Source organism: Parus major, chromosome 2, assembly GCF_001522545.3.
Source record: "Parus major isolate Abel chromosome 2, Parus_major1.1, whole genome shotgun sequence".
Lineage (NCBI taxonomy): Eukaryota > Metazoa > Chordata > Aves > Passeriformes > Paridae > Parus > Parus major.
In genome coordinates this window covers 39,038,668-39,056,405 of record NC_031769.1, presented here as the reverse complement: position 1 = coordinate 39,056,405, position 17,738 = coordinate 39,038,668, and the positions used below count along the sequence as shown (strand labels likewise).

The 17,738-nt window shown below is 34.5% G+C and overlaps 1 protein-coding gene across 1 annotated transcript in view; it reads left to right on the top strand.

Annotated features, from left to right (window-relative positions):
* Nucleotides 1-17,738, top strand: part of NEK10 (NIMA related kinase 10) — a 65,074-nt gene that overhangs the window by 20,519 nt on the left and 26,817 nt on the right. The window contains 6 exon segments of the mRNA XM_033519228.1: nucleotides 12,891-12,999; nucleotides 13,002-13,025; nucleotides 13,437-13,507; nucleotides 15,155-15,223; nucleotides 15,225-15,291; nucleotides 15,293-15,325. Of these exon segments, the coding sequence (XP_033375119.1) occupies nucleotides 12,891-12,999; nucleotides 13,002-13,025; nucleotides 13,437-13,507; nucleotides 15,155-15,223; nucleotides 15,225-15,291; nucleotides 15,293-15,325 (373 nt within the window).

The following is a 17,738-nucleotide window of genomic DNA, read 5'->3' as shown; positions in this document are numbered from 1 at the left end:
TTCAAGGTGCCTGGTTAGTACTGTGTGTGACAGTGGGCTTTTTGAAATGGAAGCCTGTTCACAAGGAGCAGGGTGAACTGACAGAGTATCTTGGCATAAGTCTTGAAGGAGAAATCAGAGCCTATAGACTTAATCAGTGCTTGGACTAGACTTTCTAGTGGGGTTTTTCTTGTATGATTTAAGTAGATGTTAAAGGCTATTAAGACATGAAAAATTAGTGCTGCCTACCTACTGATGCACAAAAAAAATCCAAAACCAAACCAAAAAGAGATATGAGAGAGCATTTTCATCTTAGAAAGGCATAAATTGTTTTCTTCTGCATTTTGAGATTTCATGGAATAGAGAATCCCATCATAATTCCTTGAGAACTTGGCCGATCTTTAAAAGTTGTTGAGAAACTATGAGTAGATCCCTCAGGTATCATTAAGAGGCAGGAAAGAAAGTTCTGCATTAGTTGATGAGCTAACTTGATCTTTCTGAAACAAAATTGTTTTCAAATGTTAGAAAAATGATGCACAGAATAAAGTTATTTATTTAGCTTCTTGTGCTAATGCTGAGGAATTTTCTTGCTGTGGTATTTTGAGGAAACTCCCATTTCAGTGGTAATTGGAGATACTATTTTACTTGTGTCCCTCGTCTTCTCTGCTATGGAGGAGAAAATATTCCTTCATCTTCATTTCTGTTTATGGACTACACACTCTGTCTGTATACTGTGTTATGTTAACCAGGTTTATTTTCAAGTACTGGTCACTGCTTCTGTTTATAACCATATCTTGTGAGAGCATTGCATAAATCAATATTCTGGTATGATTTCTCATGTAGAGACCTGCAGTAGCTGCATGACATTTGCTTATTGTGGTGACATAATATTTTCACTTATTTAAAGCATTTTTGTGTTGGGAAATATAAGATGAGGGAGTGTGTTGTATTTCCATATGCATTTCCATACATACTTAATTTTTTTCCCTCTCTGGAAAAATGTTTCAGTGACCATTATACAATTGTCATCATAAGAGATAACTTAATACTAGACAGGAGAGAAAGGAGAAAAAATAAGTCTTGGGGCTAAAAGAAAGCTGGCCACTTTGTAAGTAGCATGGACTAGTCCATGTTATGTATTTTTCCTATCCTGAGTAGAGTTATATTCACAAAGGCTTGTAAGTAGCTTAAAGTCATAGCACAAGTTATTTTCTTATGAAAGTGAGTCTGAAAACAGTTTTCTGTACTTCTTTTGGATCACATGAGTGGTGCTGATCCAGCAACTTTAATGCTGAGGGGTGGGGTGTAGCATGTGATAATTTTATAGACTCCATGGTGATTTTCAAGCACTATCTTGAGGAAAAATCCCAAAACTGTTCTACTACCACAATACATTATGAATCGACAATATGCTTCTTGGAAATAGTTATTTTTGTAGAACTTACAGAAGTTGTGCAGCAGTTATTTTAATCCATAATAATTATTATGTTATTATCTCTCAGAAAGAGACAATAATGATAATGAATGAATACTTTTATTAGAATTAGATCAGGCATTTCATCAAACTAATTTATCATCTTGTAATGTCTTTTTGTCCAATGTTACTGGCATTTGTTTGATAGAATTCTTTCATTTTTATTTTAAGTAATGTTAAATGAGCTACATTTAGATAAACTATGTTCTTTTGACATCTGAACTGCAGGACTTGGAATACTTCAGGTGGGTTTATTTCTGCCTTTCCCATTCTTTTCTATATTCTAGATGTTAGTTGTATTAGTGTCTTGGCAAATCTTTACTATTTCTAAATCTTGCTATTTCTTGTTCCGCTTTACTTTGCTTCTCAGTATATAGCGTACTGTGTGAATTTCTTGTGCCATTAAGTGTCATCTTGCTGTCTTGGATGTTTCCTGTAGAGCCTGTTTGCTGTTTTACCATTTCTTTGACAGTCAGTTAAAGCTGTTTGCTCTTTTAATTTGGGTCTTGGGATTTAGTTCCTGGTGTGGCCTTTGTTTGGTTTCTTGCTCTTTCATAGAAGCAAGATTTCAAACCTCTGTCAAGGATTGTTCGAACTTAGTCTTTTGACTTAGTTTGTTCTGTCTATTCCAACTGAAGGAGTCTGAATTTAAGTACCCTGTGATTTCAGACAGACGATATAGCTGCATTTGCTATCTATTCTGCTGAAGAGAGCTGTTTTCCTGGGCTACTGCCCAGTATATCTCTAGGTTCTCCACAATTTAATCTACACAAGCAGGGGTAAATTATTTTATGACTAGAGAGATAGTACAGTGGTAATAACTATGTGATCCCACTTGCAGACAAGTGTGTATTTTTATGCAGAGCAAGATGCCAAGTTATTAAATTGGGAGATGAGGGACATGTAAATATAATTTGTTGGTAGGTTTTGTTGATTATTATTTATAAATTAATATGTATGTTGATTATCTTTCTCCTTCCTATCTCAAGAAGAATTGATAAAAGCTTTGCTTATTCCTGAAAGGATTTTTAGAGAGAATGTGGAGAAGAAGACTCTGCAATGAAATGTTTTTCTCATCACAGGATCATGTGACAGTTCCATTTAGTTTTCTTGTCCTGTTTTGCTTCTGGTCTGTTTCTCAAGGGTGCCCATTGCTGTGGTTTGGTAGTGAGCTGAACAGAATGAGTTGGTGTCTCAAATATCTTCCTTCCTTCTCTTTAGTCTTTGTTCAGTTTCCCACGTAACTTTACTTTTTTAGCTGATACTTCTAAGTGAGCTAGGAAGCAATACATTTGAATAAAAAATGTGATATAATATGTATAGATTATTATGTTATGAGCCTGCGTCCTTATTTCATCTATTGACTTTCATAGTTTTTGGGGGCATCTGGATCAACAGACTTTATTTAGATTTGAGAATTTTAAATTTTATGCAAAAGAAAACAATGAAGTCACCAACTTATTCAGGTAAAATTTTCATCTCTCTGCTTTTTTTCTCGTTGTTTTTCTTTTTCCATTTAATCCATACTGTGATTGCCAGATGCGAATGTGATTGCTAGACAGAAAAGTTGTTATTAGTTAATTATCTTGTATATTAGTTTCCAGCAAATCCAAATACTTACAAAGTCATCTAAATCATACCTTACTGTGAGACACAAGTTACTGTCAGAAAGAAGACTTTACGTGGCTGGTATTAATCTTGCTTATATGTAGCAATTTAAAAGCTGGGCATCTTATTCAAGTCAAGTATCTAGATGATTACTGAAACTAATGGAAAAAAATAGGCATTTCAATAATGAACATCATCCCATCTACCTTAAGCAGTTATGTTTAGTTGATGAGATGAATCAACCACCTGATGTGTTTGTCTCTCTTCATTTGCTACAGAGGGATCTTAGCATAAATCTCTTAGAGGAGTTTAAAGTTAGGTGAAGTTGACACCTTCTTTGAAATCACTTGTAGAATAGGATTTACTACTGGTTGTGCGGTCTTTTTGCAGATGTTTACTTTTCCATGTCTCCCTCTAAAATGTAAATATTCATGCAATTTCTTGATAAACTTGGTTATTCAGCTTTTAGGCCTGATAAAGGCACTGAATGGAGTTCACTCCAAAAGGAATATATCTCAGTAAGCAAAATCCTTTACCATTTTTTAACTGTTCAGATTTCTGTTCCATAGATAAAAGGAAAAAAAAAATATTTTCTTGAGCTGTTTATACAGTTACAGTCTTAAGGCACTTCCTTAAGTATTTTACAGGAAATTTGGATATTAATTCACTGAAAAACATCTCTAGTTGAAAGGAAACTCTTCTTAGAAGAATCTGACAGATGCATGTCAGGGGTACCTTTTTAGAATATGAGTGGTTCAGGTTTTTATGTGTATGGATAGCACTTTGCCACAGTTTACAGATACAATTTGTCTACAGCATTTCTTTTAAAACTGACAGCTTGGCAATTTGCTAGATATTTTTATATAAATGTATAACATCATATGTGTGGACTGTGCAGTGATACTTGGTTTTGATAATACAAATAACTTTTCACATCAAAGGGAAATTTTATCTTTTCTAAGTTTCAGAATGTGGTTTATACTTCTTGTAGTTTTAGACTTTGTTAGATGATGTTTATGAAGGAATAATAGATGTAAATTAGAACTTTATTGTGTTTTTCTGTTTTAAGCCTCTCAGAAGTTCTGTATGTAATACTGGAACACTAAACTACAAATGAATGGTACTTTAATTTGTTCTTATAACTAACTCAAATATACATATAATAATCTTGAAAATTCAGAAGCATAAAAAAGTTGAAACAGTTGTGCACATTTTAATTAGATAAGTGTATTTTTATTGCAGTGTGAAAGGTGATACTTTGTGACATTCTTTGGTAACAGTAAGACAACTGAAGAAAGAATGTCATCATTACGAATGGCTTCCCCACCCCACCCTCCTGTATATATTAAGCATGATGTCATATTGTCTGGAATACCCCTTTGGTCAGTTTGAATCACCTGTCCCATTCTGTCTCTTTCCAGCCTCCCATGCACTCCCAATTTCCTTGGCAGTTCAAAAAGCAGAAGAGGCCTTGGCTCTGTGTAAGCCCTGCTCAGCAATAGCAAACACATCTCTATATTTATTTACCGTGACTGTGCTCAGCACAAACCCAAAACAGCTCCATTCCAGCCCCTGTGAAGAAAGTTAAATCGACATCAGCCAAAACCTGCACATTGTGTAACTTTTTAAAAAGTGTATAGAACTGCTTGAGCTGGAGGTAAATGCACATCAGAGCTCATGAAATTCTAGTATTTATGGTCTACTTGTAGTAGATACTCAAATGTTGAGACCTGGGCCCTTGCATTATGTTAAGAGTTCTCCTAATTTTTATAGCCAGTGTAACTCAGTAGTACTTTACCCTCTAAGTGCTCCCTAACTACGTTGTTTCTGAAATGAAACATTCTGTCTGAAAAATTCTAGAGATCCAAAACACATCTTTGAGCAGTAGTACTGTGTATATATGTATACACACACACACACATATATATATGTGTGTGCGCATGTACTTATATACTGAGACGCACAAGGACATACACACACACATATATGAAAAGATCAATGAGAATGTACATAGTTGTAGAGAAATTAGTTCAGTTTAGAGTGTGTAAAACAGACTGATGTTTGGTTTTGTGTTTTTTTTGGTTTTTTTGTGGGGTTTGTTTGTTTGTTTGTTTGTTTTGTCTTGGTTTTTTTTGTTTAGTTTGTTTTTCCACATTACAAAATTTAGCATAGATTGGATTAGCAGCACTGTTTCTGGAATAACCGGATATTCAGGAAGTTGCCACCTTGATGTCTCCCATGCTTTTAACTATGAAATTTTACATCATGAGAATTCTTTTTTTGTTCTACCTGCCACTGATACTTAAACCAATGTGTCCTATCAAGTATGCAATTGCCATAACTGGGAATTCTTAAAGGATGTCGTTTTCCATGTGTTCAAACATGGGAACATTTGGATATGGCTCTCCTTTGGGAAGCATAATCAGGGAACATCTGTGAAATATATCCTTCAATTTTAAAGATAGTTTTTAAGAAACTTGTGCAATGAGCTGCATTACTCTATGAAATTCAGAAAGGGATGAGATTTAGTGTTTGTTTTCTTTAGCACTAAAAGTTCAAATGTGTAAAAGCAGTGAAAATATAAAGATGCCACAAAAACCCGGTCTATCTGCTGGAGATGTACACTCTTGAAGAAAAGGTACAGAGTTCAAAGATGGGAGAATGTGCAGTAATTGAATATAACTTGCTGGTCTTCTGAGTATGAAAACAAGTCCTGACAATAATATTCTTCTGCTCTTTTCAGCAGCTTTTTATATAGGCTTTATGTCCAGAAAGAGGAACTAGTAATAGGTATGCTGAAGTTTTTATGCATTTTCTTGTATAGTTATATTTTGATTGACCTATTTTTTCTTAGTTAAGGTAAAATAGGGTTTCAGCTGAGCATTATGAGCTAAGGGTAAAACTGAAAGTTGTGTTTCAGTGAAAGCCGATTTTATGTTTCTAAAGCTTTTTTTTTGGCAGTTCTCTTTAGTATCTCTCTTCCATAGAAAAGGTCGCCCAAACTTCTGCCAGTACCTGTTGTTTTTGAGGCTGTGATATAAACTTTGTCAATGAAATTATTCAGAAAATCCAACAACAACCATCCATCCTAAACCAGCCACACTCCAAGGCAAACACAAGCATTTGTGTAAACATATAATGAACTAGATTAGAGATCTGAGCTGGTTTAAAAATATTTCACGTCTTTAATGCATAAAGCAGCTGTAGAAGAACTTGTGCTTGTGCAGGAGAGCAAACCCTGGTGGAAGAGAGTGACTGGGAACAGCAGAAGCAAGATACCATCTTGGCTTTCCATATCTTTTGAATATAGAGCCTAAACAAGTTACCCCATGTGAGGCTGTTGTTGTCTTCACAGGTTCACATGTGCTCTAAGTTTTTGGTGGGGGGAAAAAACCAGTTACAAGTGCCTCTTTGCACTTAGGAATTGGGAAGAGGACCTTGCACTCTGAACATGCTTTTGCCTTGGGTATTTAATGATTTAAGTATGAAGAAGGTATTTGTTTCTTTGTTTTTGTTTAACAAAGCAGTAGGAGTAAAGAATAAAAGAATAAACCTTTAAAAAATGTCATTTGATTTATATTCATATGTGACAAGGGTGAATTAGAAGTAAGTTGGTTGCAGTTTTTCATGTGTTCTAGAACAATGTCTTATTACAATGCTAGAGACCATAAGTTATTTCTCAAAGTTAATATGTTTGGCATCGCTAAGCAATATTGTATAAAGTTGGCACACATAAAAGCTTGAAGGTTTGTAAATTCAAATAAGTACAAGTCTGTTGCTGAATGTTAACTGGATGTCCATATCTTTATTTTCAAAAGTGTAAAATAAAAAGCCCAAGAAAGTAAATTATGAAATTTCTCAACTATTTCAAACAGGCACTGAATTGTGTTGAAAGGAAGCAGTAAGTTAGTGAGTTCTTACTGGGATCTTGTTTTTGCATATTTCTCAATTATTAACATTTGAGATTGAGGCAGACTACACAATTTACAAATATTCGCAGGGAAAAGTGTCCTTCCATATCAAAGCAGGGTGGGTTCTTTTTGAAAATATTATTAAAAACATAAAGCAGGCATTATGCAGTCTGCTGTATCCTACAGTTATTAGTCTGTCACTGACTTTGCACTGGTTTTGCCTCTCTTTAGATGAAAATATATGAATATGGTAGAGCTTTCTGGGCAAAGGCAGGCAATGGTTGGACTAGGAAAAGAAACTGTTGAGATGACACTGATGAGAGAGCAGTTATACACATGAAAGTGGCCTCTCTTAGCTGACTTCACCCATTTTAAAATTACATTCCCCACCTGGTGGCATAGGCATTTATCGCACTGGAAAATTGCCATCTGAAGGTAGTAAATTTCTTCCCTACCCCTGTACATTTTAAATCTTGGTGGAACTGCTGAATAAGTGATGAATTTTTCCCTAAGTGTCAGTAGAAGTTTAGGATGTCTGAAAAATTGTCTTTTGTGAATAAGAAATTACTTGTATTTTTTTTCCCCCCAAAAAATATTTAACATAATTTGTATGGAGAAAAATGGTAGCAAGTTAGATGACAACATAATAAATTTTTATAGACTTACTTGGCCATACTTTTTCCATTTCAAAATAGAAAACTGTGAAGGTAAAATTTTAACTAGTGATTGAAAATCCTGTTCCTGCTTCATCACTCAAGGGATAGACAGAATATCCCCAAAAGGCTTATGTTGAATTCTTTATGTGGGTGAGAAATGCAAATAGCTTTCAGCAATATTCACAGGACCTCTTTATTTAAACTGCCAGTTTTGTGGCTCCTGTTTCTTCTTCCATTGGTTTTAGAGGTAATTATGAAGCTATGATAATGAATGTGTATCTGTAGCTTGCAGCAAACTATCCAGAGAAAAATTGTGATATGCAGCAATTGCTTTTCTATTTTTTATTTTGGGATTATGCTGGTGCTTCTTTTATTTTTTTTTTCTCCCCTTGAATTCTTCCCTCCTCTTTCTGTGACTGAGAACTGATTGTAGAGTAAATGTAAGGTTTTTTCACAGTGGTCTCCAAACACAAATTATCCTGCAGTAGTTTGATAAAATGAAGATGTGTTTGTAGAGACCTAGAACTGGTGTCCAAATACAAACATTTTCTCATTCTTTGCACTGAAATTCGTGGTCTTGGAACTTTTCTGAGAAAATAGACATTAATTGAAACAGAAGAGATTCTAACTTGATATATGTAGATTTTTTCCTTCATTGTAACAGTCAAATATAGAAGTGAGAGGTTGTGAAGTCTTTTATCTCTGAAGATTTTCAAGACACTACCGGATAAATCCCTATTTATTTGGGCCAGGGAACAGCAGTTTAATTTTTATAGTGAATTGTGGCAGTCATAGGCACTAAGATTGTGAAACTCCCTTTCTCTGCTTTGCTTTGCTGTGTCTTGCCAGCAAGTAGTAAGGTTATCCATTGCAAGGGAATGTTATTATATAGGTATTTTAAGAAAGATAACAACTTACCCAAAGTTAAAAGAAGCTGCAGAGACTCTTATAGCATTTGGGACCAAAGTTTAAAGAAACCAACCCACTGATCAGTGTATGGCAAGCTTGTCTGTTATCTCTCCTACTGTCCTGTCTCCAATAGTGGGAAAAAAAATCACTATCCTTAGGAAGAATGGGATAAGAAATTAGATACTTAGCTAGTTTTCAGCTATTTTCAGCTTGGATTGTTTATTGAAATAGTTATGGTATCTAGGCATGAGTGTTTGTATAGCTAATATCTCCTGCTGGAATCTCCATCGAAGTTTAAGTAATTAATTGAAGTTATGTGAAAGACTAAAAACAATAACTGGCACTACTAAAATCCTTGGCACTGGCAGATGATTCTGTTTAGCCTTTCATTATAACCATCACCTTCTCTGGGAGTCAGTCTTGAAGAATCACTGCTATTTTCATGAATTCCTAACTGTCTAGTTGAAACCAAGTCTGATTTGAAACTACTGCTGCAGGATGCCATATACCAGTGTGTTCTTACACCTGTTGGAAGCACCAGTGAACACTGCACCAAAATAAATCATGAGGGCCTTATTAAAGTTCTGTGCAGCTTGGGAAATCTCTGCTGGTTGTGTCCCATGTAAAGTCAGCCTGAAAGTATTGATAACATTCTTTAGAAGCTTCAGAGGCTCTAGAAAATTTATGCTGTTTTGAAAACATTGTTCCTTTATCTCCTCTTTTCCTCCATCTCCAAATGTAGGACTTCTTTCTTAACTTTGGAACTTCTGTCCACTCATAACTAACATGAACATGAGCTAATCTAGTGAGGATAGTCATCTTTCATGTAGCACTGTGGTATGTCTGCAAATGTAGCAGACTTAAGTACAGTCTGTTTATATCTCTGATAAAAGTGTTCTTAAAGAAAAACAACAGTAAACTAACATCAGTAAGCAAAATTATAAGTGAAAGCTTGATTGCTGAATTAACTTGAAGGCCATGTAGAGGTGATTTGGTTATGTGCTTGATGTTTTACAAGTAGCATGGTACTGACAAGATTTGGTTATTACTGTTTTTTTTTAAAATAAACTTAATTATAAATGTGAGGTAGTATGAGAAACCTCTTCTGTATTTAAAATACCTGCTTAATTTTGTAAAAAGAAGTTCAGAAGGAAAACCAACTATTTGGATTAAGCAATGGCTCATTTTGAGACCATGGGCATAGAGAATTCAGTTATTAAGAATAAAAGCAGAGCTAGTATGTTGAGCAAGAGTGACCTTTCTAAGAAACAATTATAAAATTGTCTGTTAAAAAATGATGAGAATTTGGATTATTTGGTTATTCTGTGGATATAATTCTATGTCTTTAATTGAAAATAATTTAGCCTTGCATTTGCTATGGACATTTGTTTATTGAAGGACTTTCTTACAGCTAACATAGTGATGCTGGAGTAACCTTTTTCAGCTTGAATAAGTAAGATGGAAATCACCAGTGATTTGCAAACTTAGATGAAAACATGAGTTATTATCTTGAATACATTAGCTGCAAGATTTAAATGCTGGCACTTGTAGTAGTGGCTAATAGCATCAGTACTGCTGCTTAGTGGCAGTAAGCTCAGCCCTTGGAGCAATGGAAATTAAAATCTTTATAATCTCTTAGGGGCTCTCCCTTTTTGTATTCTGTTTTGAATGCATTTTATGATGTAGACATCTGTTTGCTAAAAATTTAATTAGTACTGCTGTCTGGTTTCAGCCAATTGAGTTATCTTAAGCTAAAAGTTAAAGGATGAGTACTGCCTTTACAAATTAAAAAAAAAAGTCATACTAATGCTGCAGCCTAAAATTCTCAGTGTTTGTGAGTGAGACTGGTTCCACATATTCTTTCTGGTCTTGACCAGACAGTGACAGTTTATACACAGTTGTCATCTGAATTAGGCAAACCATATGTACTCCCACCACCCTCCTGTGTGTGGGTGGCAGTGTACAGGAACAAGAACTGGGTACTTTCTCTGCTTGGCATCCCTCATCAGTGTGGATCCAAAACATACAACTTTACTGCAGAACTGTTTTGCTAGTCAACAACTACTGTACCCCACCCACATTTCTGACTAGCAGATGGTGAGGCAAGCTTGTAGAACATGGTGATGGATTTTACTATATCACTTGAAAAGTAAATAAATAATATTTAAAGATCTAGATTAAAAAACTAATTAGCCATAAAACCATAGAATCATATAAGTATGGGATTTTATAATCTCTGTAAAACTTTCATGGTCACATTTAATAAATATTACTTCAGTAAGTTAAAGTACTACTGAAGCATGAGACAGTGTTTTTTTAAGGTATTGGTCATGCTAACATTCTCAGTATCTGAGATTTCTGACTAAGACATTTGTTCTGGAAGAAAAAATCAAATACTATTCTGCTATAAGTCCTTTTGATTTAAAAAAGAAGGAATTGATAAGCATTTAGAACAAGATATCTTTCAGCATGAATAAACAGAACAAATTACTTCATTAACTTTCAGCTGCTGTGCATTTGTGTGAAACCATGCTAAAACTATAACCCTGTCAGCACTGTATTCTTTCTATGATTTCTAAATCATAGTATGATGTTTCCAAGTTACCAGCTGGTGGGCTGCTGTTTGCTCTGGACATCAGAAAAGATTTTTCCCTGCTCTTCAGGAATCAAGGTGCTGTATGCCAGGTCGTGTTTGCCTCTGTTTCTCAATTGTATTCAGCTTATTCTTTCTGTGGCTGCTACACAGCTTTTTGCATAGTTACATAAATTTGGCTTGAATAATTTCAGTTTGGTATTTTACTATAATTTAGTAATTTAAAAACAATAGCTTTTAACATGATCTCTCTGTGCATGAAAATTATCACTAGAAACAAACTACTAAAATTCAATTCAGATTTTTTTTTTTTTGTTTCTGATTGGGAGCATGCTTAGAACTTTACTGAGATAGGGGCTTTGCCTTATTGAGCTCACCATCTGTCTAAGTTGCAGTATTAATGTGTGCTCTAATGGACACTTTTAATACACAAAAAGGAAATTTCCACAAAGATATCTAATGAATTACGGTTACAGTGTGATTACAGAAATGCTATTATATCCTAACACAATATTCAATAACCACTCTGTAGTTATGTAACAGCAGCAGCAAGATTCAAAGAAAATTGCTTATTAGGTTTGACCCAAGAATCTGTATCTTGCTTGAACAATTTTATCAGAAGAGTATGAGCTGTCAGTCTCTCTCACTTCCCTGCACCGTGATCTCTCTTCTGACTTTCTATTCTGTTAAATTAACATAATTTATCTTATCTTTTGTCTAGGAACCTCATCCCATATATTTTAAAAATCTGCATTTTGTACATAGCAGCAGGATATCTTCTAGCATCATTAATTGAATTTACACAGTACCTCTGAGCACAAACATAAGGCATTTTACTAAAGATAACAGTATTATAATTATAAAGAGATAGTGGTTCCAAATTCTAAACTTAAGGAGAAAGGTAATGAAGTTGGTTTTCAAGTTGATTTTACAGATGAAAGAAGTCAAATATTTTTGTATATCTCTGAATGAAAAAAAAAAACCAAACACATTCTGTGATGATATATTTACTTATTGCTAAGGCTTGAACTCCAACATCAGAATACACATACTAATATAAAGTGTTGTCGGAAATTAAATGAAGGAAATAAATTCTGTTTTGTACTGCATCAAAACTGAAGTTACTGCCTTCTTCCATTTTCTTTAAATGTATCTTTACAATGTTTTTGTATTGTCATTTGGCTGCCTGCTCAGTGTCCATGTTGCATTCTCACAAGGAATGCATTACAGTAGTTTTAAGAGGATGAAAATGAGTCAGGGTCATTTACTTACATTAATAGTAAAACAATATCCATTATCATTCCAAATACAGGAGTCGTATTCAAATCTTTCTGATATCTGATCTATAAGTTGAGGTGCCATACTTATCTGTTCTCTAGTCTGTTTTATTGAAATGCAAATTTCATTGTAAACTAGTTCTAAATACTGTAGTTCATTTGTGTCCAGTAAGTCCAAAGACAATGTGAAATACAAATATAAACCCCTAGTGTTGTGAGAGGAAGTACAGAAGAAGTTGAAAATCTATTCATTATACTTCCCCTTAAATAATTTGAATGCTAAATGACATATGCAACCTTTTGAATGTACCTGTGTGTGTAACGATGTTGCAGTGAGTAACTAAATATTGTGTTCATTGTTTTGTATGGGTTTTTTTGTTAGTCTGTGGTTTTTTTTGGGAGGGGGATTTTTGTTTTTAGGAAATAAACTTACTTCTAGGTGAATTAATAAAAGACTTGTGGCTTGCATTGCTTTCTTCCTAGTCCTGAAGTTGTAAAGGGTGAGCTGTATGTAGAGAAGGCTGATGTTTGGGCTGCAGACATCCTTTATCAGCTGGCCACTGTGAACCCACCATTTTACAGCACCAATATGCCAATATGCTCTCCTTGGCAACTAAGGTATTCATATTTGCCAGATCAGCCTCCCAGTTATTTCTGCATGTGTTCTCATGATCCAAGAGAATTTATATTTAAGTTTATTGACACATGAACTGCTCTCAGCTTGAATGTGTGTGGCTTGTGAACAAGCACAAGTGTTTATCATTGTGTGAATTGCTGTCTTACTATTCTAATGGCAAAAGTTGCTTGTAAATGTTCAATATTGTAGCACTTTAATCTACTTTAAGTATGTACACTAATGTGGATGCCTGACTGGAAGAGACAGTCTGCATCTAAGTTATTCTGCAAGTTAGAGCTGATGATGTAATGCTCATCAGATAGTTTCAAGGAACAGTACTTATCATATTGGATCCTCAGATAAATACTGAAGTATTTTTCTTCAACAACCTTTTTTTTCTTTTTTTTTTTCAGGTAGTAGGGGCTGTATATGAACCTGTGCCAGAAGGACTGTACTCTGAAAAAGTGTCATTTACCATTAAGAGGTAATTACTCATTTTATTTCGACATCCTGCTGTAAAGATGTTTTTGTTTTGTATGCTTCCAGCAGAGATAATGTGCCAGTTTTCAGACTCTAGCAACTGCCAGAATTTGTTTCTGAATAGGAAATATCTTTGGATTTAAAGAAAAACAGACCTATCTCCTTACACCAATAATAACATATACAATATAGGTGCACACATGCAACTGGAAAACTCATACCAGTATAGCCAGGGCTTTTATTTATCCACTATCAACCATATATTCAGTACTGAAATTTACATTTAACAATATATGTGCTGTACTTAATTCCCTACACATCGTTCTTTTTCCCCATAAAATTCCAGCATTTTGAATAGTTTTCAAATGCAGATTGTGGTCAAGGAAATAACCCCATTAAAATATGTTATTTATAGATCACTGTATGATCATGTTCACAGTTTTTTTCTGTTTATTTGACTGATGGAAATATGTTTTGTGCTACCTTATAATTCTTTTAGCGCAGTAGCAGAGGTAACAAAGTAATGGAGGAAAAGATGAGCCTGTACTTCCTACACTCACTCATCACAGATTTCTTAGCTATGTTTATATCATCCTGGAGAAAATGTAACATGCAAGGCAAAGTGTAGAGTGAATTAGAGATTTAGCTGGCTCCCTTGATTTTTCCATTTTTGAAAAAAAAAACCACTTTAGCACAAAAATGCTTATACTTTCTCATTCAGATATTCAATTTTGTCTCTAAAAAGAACATTACAAAAAAGGTTTGTGTAAGGTTATTAACAAAGTTTTTTCTAGTATGTTTTATTGGAGAGAAAGGTTTCTGTTCCTTAAAGACCTTGTGGATAAAGGACAACAATGGGGAGTACAGGAGCTAATAGAACTAACATTTATGTTTAATGTTAGTGTAAACATTTTTGTTTAATGTTATGTTTCAGAGGTTCTGAAATGAATTTTAATGAAAATATTAAAATATTTACATTACACAAAAAATTTTCTACATATTTTACTAACAGTGGGAAGCATGAAGTAGTTTATTTTGGTTATTGTTATTTTTTGGAGGTGTTGGTTTTAATATTATCTCTTACTGTTGATTTAATCTTAAATAATATGTTATGACTAGGTCGCTATACCTCTTCTGCAATTATTCCTCTGTAGTTACAGGAAAAGCCTTCCTTCTCTTGGCAGAAGTATTCAACCTACGTCCTCTTGGGAGCCTTTATCCACTGCTCCTTTGATAGGGAACTCTAGGTATTCCTTTTTTTTGCATTGTTTTGGGAGTGTTGTCTCTGTGAAGATCCTGACATTCTCCTGTACATCCTCCTGACAGGATGCTCCTCTCCTTTACAGTGGTGTTCAAGGCACAGAGCACAATCCCCACGAGGCCCCATCTCCCCCATCCCAGGAGAAGGCCCCAGGCACTCCTCAGTGTGTCTGGGAGTGCAAAGCCACAGTTCCCAGTAGAAGTTCTGTTTGGGTCAGTGACAAGGATAATTGTTCCACCTGATGCTGAAGGCTGGGGTGTGGAAACAAACTGTCCCAGGCAGGATGAGGGAGCAGTGCTGGCTGGCATAACTCCATAAATACCAGGGCAGGAATTCAATGGTGGAAAAAGTTTCTTAGAAATAAGTAAATAGAGAATGTTCTTTCTGTAGCTGCTTGACTCCTGATGCAGGGACACATCCAGACATAGTGGAGGTCAGCTCATCTGATGTGATTATGAAATCTGGATATTTTATCCACCTCTCTTCTCATGTTGGAGAAGAAACTGGATCAGGAGAGGAGACAAACCCTCTCGATACTTCATGGAGGCAAATTGAAATGCAGTAACCTATCACCCTCAGCTTTCCATTTTATAACACCTAAGTACATGTATTAGGCTTTATTTTTTGCTATCATTGTTTGCCATATCTGAGAAAATAAGGTGCAGCAAAGCAGAAAATAAATCAAAATGAAAAGACTCATCCTCCTGTAACATTTTTCCGCACAGGCTCTTTAATTTATTTTTAACAAGGTATTCATTAATTTTTTTTGGACATTCTTATGCAGGAAAAATGACAGTATCTTAAAACCCAATGTCATTCTGTGTTGGAAAATGGCATTGTTATGGAGGTTCTTACAGTTATGATAATATCTGATAACATTTAATTATTACGGCACTCTTGTGGGTGATTTGTGAATAGGAAAATATACACTTGATTAGGGTGGAACAAGTTGATAATCTTGTGTATGATTCATAAACAATGACACATGGAAAATGGAACCTACAAGAATAAAATTTTTAATTACAGATTGCAAAATACAGACCAGTGATGCTGATAAGGCATTTCCTCATGTTTGCTAACTCTCTGATACAGTTTCGCAGAAATACTTCTTACAGTTCATCCATTTGCTTCAGGCTGTGTTTTAAGCATCTTTCATGAAGAACATCAGCAGTTTACATATCACATATGATCTCAGAGAATTTATTTAAAAAGTACAAGGACAATGTTTTTGTATAGCAAAATTGCCCGTTGAAAATTGTTATGATAATTGCAGTATAAAATTAAAATTTACACAGCCAGTCTTGTCTGTTTAGATATTGCATCTCAGATTCCTTTTATCAGGGCTTAGTAGCTCATATGAAGAACCTCTGTGTAGGAAAAGGTTTTCTAGAGCACCAGGTCCCATACATCCTAGTCTTCACCTTCCAAAAATAAATAATTTGTATCAGTGATTAATATTTTTTTCAGGTTTTTTTTGACCTATCAGTCTAAAATCATTATTTATATTACACCATTTTTTTCAATAAAAAGAATGCCAAAACCTTCCAGCAAACTGTAACAAGACACTGCCTTTTAAAATGTAAGAGGCATTGGGATGTAAGGAAGATACAGAGTAGAATTTGTAATTTAAAACACTATAAACAACTTTTCCCATTTTTTTTCATTTAAATTTTCTTAAACTACGGATTTAGACGCTTGTTGTATTTTTTTTTTTTTTTTTTTTTTTTTTTTTTTTTTTGTATCTTGATATGGTCATTCTCCTGCATAACTGTGATGAAATTTGCAAAAAAATGTGCTATAGATGTAAAGATGCTAGATTTGGGATTTTGATGCAGTTATTGTGTTTTTGAGAGAAGAATGCCCTACCCAGATATTTGTGAAATATGATAGAATTGATAGTTTTACATAGAAGTTAGAATACTTGTGTTTTGTATAAATACTTGGAAAATCCTTCCTGTGTATTTTGGGTGATAATGGCTAGTTTTGTCAAGGATGAGGCACTGCAGTTCTAGTTCTACTCCAATTGATATTTTATTATGCATTTTAAAATAACAAGAGATTCTGACAAAGATCCAGAACAGTGAAGAAATGGAGGAGAATATGGCTTAGTAATGAGAAGTGGGAGAGCTAATTTTGCAAATTATTGTAAATAAGAATAAATCAGCCTAAGATCTTTCAAATTTCAGAGACATGTTACAGAGCTTAGAAGGAGCCATGCTGTTTCTTTCTTCCTTGTATTTAGGAAAACTTTATAAACTTGAAGGATTTCTAATAGAATAATAATTATTCCTGAAATGTTTACCTTTTGAAATAAAAAGGGCAATGTTCTAACTAAAAGTACTTGGAAGAATTTCAAGCAGTTGCTCCTGAAATAAAAGCTCTGTGAAATATAGACAGCCTAATTCATCTCAGTCAAGGCCCTGGTGATTCCACACCCAAGTAATTTGTCATTTTCCCATGGTGTCAGAGAATTCAGTGTTTCTGCCATGTAATTCAATGTTTTGTAGAAGCCAGCTAGCTTTTACTTTGCTTTCACTACTGAAATGTACTTATGGCCTCCTTTTTCATCCCAGTTGTGTTATGTTGTGAAATTTTCTGAAATAAGGACTGTACTCTCTGTCCCTCTATATGGAACTAAAGAACTGAGATCTTTTGGAGCCAGAATGGAATTTGTTTTATAAGTAGTTTAAAACTAATTTGAAATCTGGTAAATAGGCAATTGAAAGGCAGGTCAGTAGATGATGAAGTACAGTTAGTTACCTTGTGTGGTAAGTAAAGCATAAAATCCATGCTTGAAAATAATCCCAGTAAAAAAGAATCATCATTAGCTCCCCACACAAATTCTTATATTTCCTAGTTTTCCATAGGAACAGTTTATGTTAGAAACATATGAAACATAGAAACAGATGTAGGGGTGGCAGGTGTTTGATAGAATTTGTGTGTTCAGTTCTGAAAGGTTAAGGTTGCTGACATA